At 45.5% G+C, this 12,869-nt stretch overlaps 1 protein-coding gene across 1 annotated transcript in view; it reads right to left on the minus strand.

Annotated features, from left to right (window-relative positions):
* Positions 1–12,869, minus strand: part of CNBD2 (cyclic nucleotide binding domain containing 2) — a 70,481-nt gene that overhangs the window by 40,005 nt on the left and 17,607 nt on the right. Inside the window, exon 7 of the mRNA XM_008572595.1 lies at positions 10,604–10,742. Within this exon, the coding sequence (XP_008570817.1) occupies positions 10,604–10,742 (139 nt within the window). The remainder of the gene's footprint in view (positions 1–10,603; positions 10,743–12,869) is intronic.

A 12,869-nucleotide genomic window follows, 5' to 3' on the forward strand; every position in this document is an offset into this window, starting at 1 on the left:
AGTCACTTTCAGTATAGGGTCTCTTTCTGCAGGCTTCTCCCCCCCCCCCCACAGTTAATCTGTTAGCCATTTAACATCCTGCAATAAATCGCTTTCTACTTATATTAGCCATTTGATTCTATTCTCTGGGACTGACCACAGAATAACAATACACATATACACCCACACAGGTGTGCGCATGCACGCACCTTATCATGCTGGTAAGTTTAACAACCCACTCTCTGGAAAAATGTAGGCACGTACATAAATTTTACTGTTATAAAGAATGTGTTACACACACTTCATAAATAATAAAATACACCATCACTCTTACTGGAAATTTCATATATAGCCAATCAATTCTCACAGAATGCTTTTTTTGATTTTGGCTGAACTCTTGTATATATCGCCAATCCATAGCTGCAATTTAACCATGATTTCACAAATAAAGTTGCATTCCAATCTATTCTTTTCCCAATAAATTTAATGTTATTAAATCCTATTTGTGATCTACTATTATTTCTCACCCTCACATAGTTATATTCATTAAGTTGAAACTTCTTTCAGCTTTAGCACTATGTATGTTGGAATGTCACTCGTTTGTCAATGATGTCACTTCTATGATAAATCAGATAATAGTTTTTAAATACTGGAAGAATATTTACTCAATTTCCTTCCTGCGTTAGTCCGTTGTGTTGCTATAACAGAAATACCTGAGACTGTTTATTTGGCTTATGATTCTGGGACAGCTTCATCTGGTGCAGGCCTCAGGCTGCTTCTACTCATGGTGGAAAGTGGCAGGCAGCCAGCGGGTACAAGCAGATCTCATGGTGAAAGGAAGCAAGAGAGAGAGAGAAGGTGCCAGGGTCTTTTAAACAACCAGCTCTCACAGGAACTAACAGAGCAAGATCTCACTCCAGCCCTCCTCCCCCAGCGAGAGTATTAATCCATTCATGGGGGATCCGCCCCCATGACTCAAACAGCTCCTAATACTGTCACATTGGGGATCAGATTTCCACATGAGTTTTGGCAGGGACAACACATCCAAACTCTATCCCTTCCTTTCACAGTGTAACAGCTACAGACCCAGCCCACTTTTAAATTTAACCTGCATTATAATTATAAACATTTTCTCATATCACTTTCTTAAGACAATTAACAAAGCCATAAATCAATATCTGTCTTACGGTGTTTGCTGATTTCCACTGTGTAAATACTCCCACCACAGCTGATTTTAAGCTAACAAAGTAAGGTAACAATGTGAAGTTGAGAAGAGCTGCACATAATTGTATAGTATTTCTACCATATAGGTACCATACACATAACCTCAAAAGCATAGATGATAGTGAAATGCAGTAACATTGTTAGGAAGTGATGAGTTTTTGGTATTTATTACCCTTGTTTTTAATATAATTTATTTAATCATAGATTTATATAATTTAATTTTTAATAATTATTCTGTTTACCAACTCACAAAATTCCTGAAAATTTAACAATCAGCTCTCACAGACTGATACAAGCCAGCCCCAATACACAACCAATTTTGCCTCCTCCTTTAGTCTAGTGGTTCAATTATTTCAAGACTCATCTTCCACCTCACCTCCTCCAGGAAGCCTTCCTTAAAGTCTCCAGCCTTTAGAGAGTTCCCTTTCCTGAATTCTTGTTACTCCCAGAGTTTGCACCAATCACTCAGGACTTGGCACTAACAACTTTCTTTGCCCATGCTTGGAATTTACTGGAGGAGATAGAGAGAGATCCAGTCTTTTCCATCTTTGTATCCCTCCAGAGCATGGACCAATGTGTCACGACCTTGGCAAAAACTCAGCAAATGTCTGTAGTGTGGTGGCTTTGTTGTGGAACAGACTCAACAGAGAAGCGATCAGCACTCAGAGGGTTGGAGAGTCAGGTATTTTATTATGCCAGTGGGCCCAGACAAGCTAGCGCTCCAAAATCTGAGCCCTGAGTTTAGGTCTTACAGGGTTTATATAGGCAGACTCTTCCAGGTTCTTTAAAAGTTTCGCTTTCTCAGCATTCATGTAGCTAGTGCAGTAATACCTTTCATTTTCTCAGCATTCATATAGCCAGTGCAGTAGCTATTGCGATAAGCAAGTACAGTTTACAGAAGCGGGAGTGCAGAGCAGTTGATTATCAGTAAAGATGATACAATAAGCAGGTTCTGTTTTAAAGGCAAAACAAGCTACTGAAAGAATTAATTTTGAATTTGTTTTAAAGGCAAAACAAGCTACTGAAAGAATTAATTTTGAATTTGTTTTAAAGGCAAAACAAGCTACTGAAAGAATTAATTTTGAATTTTTCCAACATTTCCCCCCTTTGATGCTCTCTCTAAACATTGGAGTGAGCATCACCTTCAGAATTTTTGTTTTTTTAGGGGCATATAAACACATTCTTGGCCATCTTGTAATTTGACTGACTCTAAACAAGTCGAAACAAACCTGACAAGGCAATTTAAAATACATAGGCCAAACAAGAGAGCTAAGAATAACATAAACAGTAGACCAGCTAGAGGCAAAAGTCGGGATAGCCAGCTCCAAGTGTCTGTCCATGAGAACCAAGACTTTTCTAATTTCTCTCTCCTTTGTGCACATTTCCCCTGGCCCAGAGCAAGGGGCAATATGTGTGCTGGGGCCAGTAAGCTGAGTGCATGTGCATGTGGTCAAGGAAGAGGTGATCTGTAGAAGGCACATTGCCACTATAAGATGGCTAAAAAAACACCCTGTTCACAGGACATAAAGGAGTATTAGCAAAATCTTTTCTATATTATTCCAATCCTCTGGAGTTACTGCTGTCAGTCCTATGGCAAAAAGCAAAACAAACAATATAGCGAAAACTAGAGGTAAGGGGTGACATACACTTATCACTTCATAAAAATAAATCAGGGGGCTGGCCCGTTGGCGCACTGCTAGAGTGCGCCACTTGGGAGCGCAGTGGCGCTCCTGCCGAGGGTTCGGATCCCACATACAGACCGGCGGCTCACTGGCTGAGCGAGGTGCGGGCGCAACACCGAGGGTTGCAATCCCATTGCCGGTCCCGGTCCGGTACGGGCGCGACACTGAGGGTTGTGATCCGTTGCCAGTCATGAAAAAAGACAAAAAGGAAAAAATAAATAAATAAATAAACAAATAAAAATAAAAATAAATCAGTGTACTTGTTATGGCAGCAAGATCCTCAGGCTTCAGTCATGCATAGATCAGCCAGCCCATGGAGTAGCTGAAGCAGGGCCTATCAATTCCTCAGGCTTCAGCCATGTGTAGGCTGGTCAGCTTCCAGTGTGACCAGAGCAGGGTGGTGACAATTAGCAGGGTGTCTCTGGAACCAGATCTTGAGCAGGTCAGAGGGGTCAGCCTTCACAGACCATGAGGTGACATCGTCAGGGGGAGCAACCTGTTTTACCCATGTATGATGGATCCAGGGAATTAAACCTACAACCTTAACTGCAACAGGGGTAGTTAGTACAACTATGTGTGGCCCTGTCCTAATTGGCTTTAAGAGAGCCTCTTTCCAGTCTTTCACCCATATGTGTCACTGGGTTGGAACTGGTGTGCCCAAATTCCTAAAGGAATAGGAACTCATTCTAAAACTGTCTTGGTTATCTGTCGGAAGGTCCTGACCCTTGACTGTAAGTACTGTGATATTTCCATCTCCCCAACTGGTGGGGGTCCCCCTGTAGTCTAGCTGTAAATGGGGGTGGTCTCCCACACATGACTTCAAAAGGGGAATATCCTGTTGGGCCCATCATACACTGGACCTGCAACAAAGCTAAGGGAAGCATATCTATACAGGGTAGCCCTGTCTCCTGACAAAGCTTGGCTAAAGTGGTCTTTATGGTCCAGTTCATACGTTCTACTTTCCCTGAACTCTGTGGCCAGTATGCCGTGTGGAGCTTCCATCGTATCCCCAGCATTTTGGCCAGTCCTTGAACGATCTCTGCAACAAATGCTGGCACATTGTCTGACCTTATAGTCAGAGAGAGTCTGTACCTCTCTTGGTACAATTTCCCTTAAAAGGGCCTTTGTGACCTCCCGGGCTTGCTCGGAAATTGTGGGCAGGGCCTCTGTCCATCCAGTGAATGTACATATCATTACTAGCAAATATTTGTAGCCCCTGCAGGACTTTACTTTGGAAAAGTCCACTACCAGGCCCTCAAAGGGCAATGTCCCAACTGGCTGGACTCTGGGGGCCAGCCGGGGCCCTTGCTTGACATCATTTTGGGTGCAGTTCGGGCATTGGGAGCTAACCTGGGCACAGAGGGAAGCCAATCTTGGGATGAAATAGAAGCAACTCAGCATGGTCTCCAGGGCTGTTTTTCCCCAGTGAGTCAGTTCATGATATTCCAGAACTAGTTGGTGAGCCAGTCATTGAGGAGTTATTAGTCTGTGGTCTGGGATCTTCTACCACTCTTCAGGGGTTTAATTTCACCTTCTTTTTCTCCCCATTGAGTCTCTTCTTTTGTGTACTTTAGTTGTTGCGCCGTCTCTGGCACTGGCATGATTTTGGCAGTCTCTTCTAGGCTTTTAGCAGGCTCTGTTTAGGCAGCTGCTCTCTTGGCCCTCTGATTGGCCAGCTAGTTTCCTTCACTGATCCTGCCAGTGACTTTTTGATGTCCTCTGCAGTGTATAACAGCCACTTAGGTGGGCTCCCATACTGCTTTAAGGAGCTGGAGAATTTCTTCCTTATTTTTGATTGTCTTTCCTCCTGCCGTCAGCAGGCCCCTTTCTTTGTATAGGGCCCCATGGACGTGTAAGGTTGCAAAGGCATACTTACAGTCAGTAGAAATGTTGACTCATTTTCCTTTTGAGAGTTAGAGCACTTGGGTTAATGCCCATAGCTCTGCTCACTGTGCTGACCAGCCTCAGGGCAAGGATTTTGCCTCTATAACCTCTTTATGAGTTGTTATCGCATATCCGGCTCTTCATTGTCCTTCCTGAACGTAACTGCTCCCATCTGTGAACAGTTCCACGTCTGAGTCAGTCAAGAGCGAGTCCATCAAATCAGGCCTGCTGGAGTATATTCCATCCATTAGTTCTTCACAGTCATGGTCTGGGGAGCCAGGCAGGTAGGAACGTGGCTGGGTTCAGAGTCTGCACTGAGGCATCCCCAGGTGTTTTCACAGAGGAGTCCTTGACAGTGAGTCATCCTGCAGTTGGTCAACCATTTGCATCCCCGACTATTCATTAAGGTGATCACTGCATGTGGGACCTTTACACTGAGGTTTTGTCCCAAAGTGAGTTTGTCCACCTCTTGGATTAGGGCAACAGTGGCTGCCAGGGCCCACAGGCAGGGTGGCCAGCCAGCTGCCACAGTATCCAGTTGTTGGGATAAGTATGCCACTGGCCTCTGCCAGGGTCCCATGGTCTGGGTGAGGACCCCAAAAGCAATTTGATTTCTCTTGTGTACAAAGAGGTTGAAGTCCCAAGTTATATCTGCAATTCCTAGGACATGGGCCTGGTTTAACAGAGTTTTGATTTCTGAAAAGGCATATTCTTGCTCTGGACCCCACACTAGGGGTCCCTTTTTAGCTCCTTTGTTTGCCTCATATAAAGGTTTACCCTTTCCAAATATCCCGGTATCCAGATTCGACAGAAGCCAGTAGCCCCGAGGAATTATTAGACTTTCCTCCTGGTGTCTGGTTGGGGTATAGCACAAACAGCTTATCTTCTCTCTATTCCCAGCGAATGGTGTCCTTCAGAGATGTGGTCCTAGGTATCTGACCTTCTGTTGACATATTTGAGCTTTTTCCCAGGACATTTTATATCTTAAGTCAGGGAGCAGGCTCAATAGGGCTCTTGTTTCTTCCCAGCAGTCTTCCTGTGTGGGACTGGCCAGGAGGATGTCATCGACATACTGAAGCAGGGTGCAAATCAACCTGTCCCCTGGGAAGACAACTAGGCGTGAGGCTAGCATTTCTCCAAAGAGCGTAGGTGAATTTTTGGCCTTTGTGGCAGTGTAGTCCAGGTCAATTGAGCTTTCCTTCCTTTGCGGAGGTTTTGCTATTCAAAGGCAAACAGTGGCTGACTTTTGGGTCCAGGTGGCGTTGGTTGGGATTTTTCCCCCTTTTTGGACATTCATTTTTCCAGTGGCCAAGCTCCCTATAGTAAGCACACTGGGTGGACTGTAGGGGTGTTCGTCCTTGTCGGTGGGAGTTCCTCTTTTTAGATACAGAGCTTCAGTCTGGATTGAGTGCTGCTGCCAAGAGTGTCACTTTTTGCCTTAGGTGTTTATCTGCCTCCTTTGGGCCTCCTGGTACTGATTGACAAATACCTTGTTGACCACCTCCAGGAGCTGTGTGGCATTTATCCCAGCAAAACCTTCCAGCTTTTGAAGTTTGCGATGGATGTCGGCACAGGACTGGGCCACAAAGGCTGTGTTGACCATCTGTTGATTCTCAGCTGTCTCGGGATCCAATGATGCGTAGACCTGGAAGGCCTCGCATAGCCTTTCATAAAATTCTGCAGGTGGCTTGTCCGGTTTCTGGGTCATGATGGTTGTCTTGGACATATTAGTGGGTTTTCTGGCCCCTGCTCTCAGACCTTGGAGGAAGGCCTCCCTATATCAGTGGAGTTGATTTCTCTCTTCTTCCTCACTGAAGTCCCAGTTCAGCACAGCATCTGGTGTGGTGTCTCTTGCCCAGTTTTCAGGATCCACGGTGGCTGCAGGTGCCTGCTGTTATAACCATTGCCTAGCTACAGTCAGGATGCATCACTGTTCCTCAGTGCTGAAGAGGGTGAGGAGTAACTGATGACAGTCTTCCCAGGTGGACTAATGGGTGAGGAAAATTGATTCCAGCAGACTGGTGAGAGCCTGGGGTTTTTCTGAATATGACAGAGTATGATGTTTCCAATTCAGGAGACCCATAGTTGTGAAGGATTGGTAATAGAAGAGGGGACGCCCAGGCAGTACACTGCCATCTGGATTGATCTGCTGTGGGCCTCAGGTCTCCTGCATGGGCATCTGGAGGGCTGGAACCTGTTGGGCAGAGCAGAGTCACCTTCCCATTGGTTCAGGACTCTCTGGCTACGATGCCAGTGGGGCCAATGGAACTGAAGCTGGGGGGGGCTGTCTGACAAGGGGTGCCTAGGGCCAAGCATCCCTGAAGGAGTGGGGTATGGTGGAGGCAAGAGTTCTTCATCTGGATCTTCTTGATATATAGGCCTTTTTGTTTCTTGCTGGTTGTGCTCTGACTTCCGAACTGCTCGAAACTTTAGGAGATCTAGGATCCCTTCTGAAGTCCACCTGACACAAAAGGGGGGCCATTCCAATTCTCACAGGGTCCGGAGTTTCCTGGGGGTCATTTTAACTCTGTATTCCCCCAAGTAGCCCTTCTGAAAGTTCTTTAACACACAATTAAGAACAGTAGGTTTTGAAGCACTTGTTGCCATTTCTAATTCTAGCCTCCCATTCCTGTCTCAGGCATTTATATCCCAAATAGCATTGGTGCTGTCATTCAGCAAAGGTTCAGAGCTCCCAAAAGTTGTTACTGACAGACCAGGCTAGGCTTACCTTCTCATATTAAACAAACGACCTGAAAGTCCAAAAGTTGGTGCAAGGATTGGAAGGTTCATTCAGATTACCAGCACTCAACTAAATAGCTAATCAAGCAAACAAACAAAGAGAAATGGGGAGCAGTGGGGTCCAGTTTAACATAGTCCCAATTGGTGAGGCCAACCCATTTCGCTGACACAATAATTGATAAAAGCAGTTTTCCCTACTGCTGTCGGCACAAAGAAGAAAAGTACTGACTAGATTCAAGTCAGAGAAACAAAGCATAGTCAGGAGCCCTCCAGAGTGCACCTATACAGTAGTGGATACAATCCAACCAAACAGCAGAAAAGGGCTCAGAAAATCAGAAAAAGGTAAAGAGAATTTTAGCGGCTTCCAGACTTCCAGTCACTATGTGGCATGGGAATGAATTCCCACCATTCTCATGCATCCCCCATCAGGGGAAACCTGTCAAGCAAGGTCTTCACAGTGTAGGACTGGTCTTTCCTCTGCTGTTATCCATCAGGGCAAACTGCTGCCAGACAGAGGGAGCATGCTTCTCACAGGTTGAGAGGAGTTTAAATTGTAGTTGTCCAGCAGTGATTTGGGGGAGCAAAATAGTCCCAGTGGCCACTTGCCCCTTGCAGTTAGAGTCTTCTCTGGTGCCCAAAGCTTTCCAATTTTCACCAGTGATTAAATTAGGCTCTTGGATTCCAAAGTCATAGATATGAACAATTTACCCAGCAGTAAAGCAAGTAACGCTTTACTAAAAGAGGAGATAGACTTAAGCATAAGAGGGTGGGTTCCCTTCTTAGTGGCTGAGTGGGGGCTTCACCCCTGGGGATGTATGCCACTCATGCATGGGGAGGAGAACTCTATGGCAGAATGGGCAATGGATCTCCCAGAGCAAGCAATGTGAAAGGAAGTGTCGCTCCTCGGGAGTCAAGTAAACACTGCCTAGGTCTGAAAAGAAGCATTCGCTTCTCTTTTGGGGGCACTAGGGGGCACTCAGACATAACAAAGGCCTTTTTTTCTGCTGCGTGTGAGACCCCCTCCTAGATCCCTCCCTGCAGCAGAGACACAAACAGACAAAGGGTGGGGATTCCCTCTCCCTAGCAGAAGGGGAAGCAATCTCCCTCCCGTCTGCCTGGCTGCATCCCCAGGGAGACTTTCAGGTCCGTCTTGGCTAAGGTGTACCCGTGTAAATCCCAGGCCTTGTCTCAGCCTGTTCTGGACTGGAATCACTGATATGCTGTACAATGTGACCATGGAACCACAGGTTAGGACCCACTCAGAAACCACAGCAGAGCCTTGGTTCCACACACACACATTCACTCCACACACACACAGAGGTTAAGAAACTTTTACCTCCCCCAATCCTGACCTGAGCTGAACAGAAGGACCTCATGACAAGGTCCTGACCAGATACACCTCACTACAAGTTCCTTAACCCAGATGGGCCCTCAGGGAGACCCTTTCAGGAGCTGATCAAGCTCCCCTTCTGCTCGGAGGTGGGCCTGAACTGAACTGACAGTGGGGGGATCCTACCTGTTCTGCAGGCAGTGGTGGTCTGGCTGATCCTTCCCTCTGTTGAGTCCCGTCAGACAGACACTCCCTAGGATTGGTGAGGTCCCGTTCTCCAAGGTCCCAACAAAATGGCTGGGTGGCACCTCCTCAGTCCTCCATGGTGTCACCGATCCTCTGGGTTGCCTTGCCCAGACTGGTGTCTCAAGGGGCCGGTCTGAATCGTTTCCCAGCCAATGCACCAGAAAATGTTGTGGAATGGACTCAACAAAGAAGCAATCAGCACTCAGAGGATTGGAGTCAGGTATTTTATTATGCCGGCAGACCCAGACAAGCTAGTTCTCCAAGATCTGAGCCCCGAGTTTAGGTCTTACGGGGTTTATATAGGCGGACTCTTCCAGGTTCTTTAAGTTTCACTCTCTCAGCATTCATGTAGCTAGTGCAGTAGCTATTGCAATAAGCAAGCACAGTTTACAGAAGCAGGAGTGCAGAGCAATTTATTATCAGTAAAGCTGATACAATAAGCAGGTTCTGTTTTAAAGGCAAAACAAGCTACTGAAAGAATTGATTTTGAGTTTTTCCAACAGCTTAACATATAAGGAACTGATAAAAAGGTCAACTCAAATCCCAATTCCTGTCTCCTAAGAAGAGCTTTGGAGTCAGGCAGACCTGGGTGGAACTCTGCCCCTGTCTCGCATCAACTATGTGACCTTGGATAGCCATTTAACCTTCCTGTGCCTCAGTTTCCTCCTCTGTAAAATGGGAACAATGACAATACCAACCTGAGGTATTGTGAGACTGAAATGCAATAAAGCATGTGAAGCACAGACTCTGGTATACAGTAAGCATTCAATAAATGTTAGATTTTGTTTTCATCATTAACCAACAGAGAAGATGGCAAAAGACATAAAGCAGTTTGTGAACGACAAAATTTAGAGAGTAAACACATGATAAATCTCAATAGTAATCAGAAAAAATATAAGTCCTCAGTGAGGGAGCAATTGTCACCTATTAGAAAACTTCTGAAAAAATGACTTGCAGAGCTGGCAGAGACGTGGTGGCACTGGGAAAGTTGTACATGCTGGAGGCTAGATAAAGTGGATCCCTCCTTTTGGAAAGCAATTTGTTCTAGAAGCCATGAAATTTACCAAGAAATTCCACTTTTGAAACTGTATTCTGAGGTGAGCTTATGGGTGATTTCTTCCCTCTTTCCAGAAAGTTTTATAATGTAGTTATACCACTTCTACAGTTAATGATTATAATTTTTAAAAAATGACCTGGCTTCGTTAGGAGTCAAGAGAAAAATGCATAATTTAAGTATGCATCTGTATGTAAATAAGCATGTACATGAGCTCAAGGAGGGAGTATGCTTCAGCCTTCTTTTTAATATAATAGCTGTACTGTATATCTTTAAGCACACAGAAACCCTGAGAGAGGCAGGCCAAAGTATGTTGTTTGCCTTTTATAACTAGGACATAGAAGCTCAGGAAAGGAAGTGGAGTGTTGCAGAACAGAGCTCAGAGCCTGTTATCTGGCCACAGGACATTATATTAGGCATGCTCTTCCCAACTTCCCTGCTTCTGCCCCTGCTGAAACTTCTTACCTTGCACATAAATATGATGGAGGATGACTCTACAAAGTCTTTGGAGATCAGCTGCCCATATGAGAACTTCTCCACCTTCCCCAGGGTAAGGAGCTGCCAGAGCTTCTCATCAGACCATGACCGAAACAGATCCATCTTCCTGCAGGGAAAGGTCTGTTATAATTCATTGCCCTCCATCACCTAATGTATCCAGATCTTAGCAATTTCCAGAAAGGGAACATGCTCTTCTACTCTTGAAAGTGCCTAGGATGGAAGACTTCACCACTACCCAACTGATCGCCTGGCCTCATCTACAGCCAATCTCTTATTGTGTTGTCACCTTCCTTCTTCTACCCTTTTCTCAAGTACCCCCTCTCCAGCCAAGCTTCCTTCTTTGCTGCTGCTCAGATACCCCTGGGGTGACCCAGCCTCTGTGCTGTTCTCAATTCTGCTCCTCCATCCAGGAACACTGTCTCCTGCTCCATCCCTGCTGCCACCCCACAAAACCTGTGGCTCACTAAGCTAGTCCCATACTTCAGCTCCCTGGCTATTCTGTCCCCCAGCCCAGCAGTCCTGGCCCTACATTTGGTTTGGGCATCTCATCTCATTCCAACCCGTTTCCATGGCCTATTGGCTCCAAATGCTCAGCTTTGGGCCTGAGGAGTGGGGGAAAGTCTGGACTCTCCTCTTTTTTCCTGTTGCTCCTTATGGTTGAAGGCTCAGCCTGTAATGACCACCCCTTCTCCTGACCTCATACACTGCCATTCATGGATTTGCCTTCCCTCATATGTGGTTCCATGGGGCTGCTGACGATTATCTTAGATTTTCTCAGCTCCAACAGCTTTTGGGCTCAGAACTCAACTGACTCAGGTTGACTGAGTTAGTTAATTTAGGTGAACTCAAGATTAACACAGGTTAACTCAAGGTGACTCACATCTCAACAGGGGCACTGAGATCAGTTCAAGCCACCAAAGGGGAACAGAGTGACAAGGATCTGGAGACACAGGAAGAAAAGCGGAGCCACCATAGAAGGAGTACCTACTATGTGTCATGCACTGGGTCACACACTTCCCATGATCATCTCACTCCATCCTTCAACAACCTTGGGGGAAAGGTATCATTATCCCCATTTTACAGAGTAGGAGGCTAAAGCTCAGAGAAATGAAGTGACCTATCTAGGGTCACATCACTGATAAGCCTAAAAGCTGAGATTGGAACCCAGACCTATTTTTCCACAGCATGAAAAAATAAACTACTCCTCCCTTCAGGACTAAGTCCCCACCCCCCTCCCTCACCCCTTTTCTAGGCTTCATCTTCATGAAGCCTCCTCTCTATCTATAGCCACAGGGACCAGACCCCTCTGCCCATCACCCTTCTCTGTAGCTGTGCAACACTACAACCTGTATTTTCAGACCCAGGTCAGATACTTCACGGTATTTTTACTCTTTTACCTAAAGGCAAAAAACTAAAGCATAATTAGGTGATATTTAATTTATATATCCTTATGTGGCCTTTCATGTAAGTAAGTACTCAAAACAAAAATCTTATGCTATATATGAGTTCTGCTTTTCAGTTTGATAAACATGGTATCTAAAGTTAAGGTGCTTACTTTCTGACTGCACATGGTTGCAATTATTTGTACCCTGTTATTCACTTATTCAATACTTATTTGTTGAGCATTTGCATGTGCCTGGCACTGTGACAACATGAGGATTACAATGGTGAAAAGACAGATCTGGTCCCTGCCACCACATTGCTTACTGTCTAAGGGGACATATAAAATGTAAAGAAATTCTCATACGATCAAGAATTACAGTTTGGATGAGGGCTTTAAAAAAGCACAGGGCACAAAAGCAGCAGAGATGGGGCAGCCCTTCTCTTCTGGGGTGATGACAGGTGGGATTGGCTAGCGAGGTAGTGTGATGAAGCCCAGCAGCTTCTGAATCACCCTAAGCCATGGTTCTAACATCTATAAACTGAGGAAAATAAGAGAAACAATCTCATGGGACTGAATGTGAGATTAGATGTGACAAGTGGTACAAAGTACTCAGCATGCTGCCTGGCCCAGCAAGTGTTCGACATATGTTAGCTATTCTCACTATCCCACAAGGAAAGGCTATCTGAGCTGAGACCTGAAGATACAGTAGGAGTTTGCTGTAGAGCGGGCGGTGGGTATTCCAGAGCATTCCAGGCAGAGAAAACAGCACCTAGTATGCTTCTCATCAGGCCTAGGACAAAGTCAAGCACCTAATAAACACACAAGGGGAAAAAGATGTTGAATGAAGGT

This window comes from Galeopterus variegatus, unplaced genomic scaffold, assembly GCF_000696425.1.
Source record: "Galeopterus variegatus unplaced genomic scaffold, G_variegatus-3.0.2 Scaffold3, whole genome shotgun sequence".
Lineage (NCBI taxonomy): Eukaryota > Metazoa > Chordata > Mammalia > Dermoptera > Cynocephalidae > Galeopterus > Galeopterus variegatus.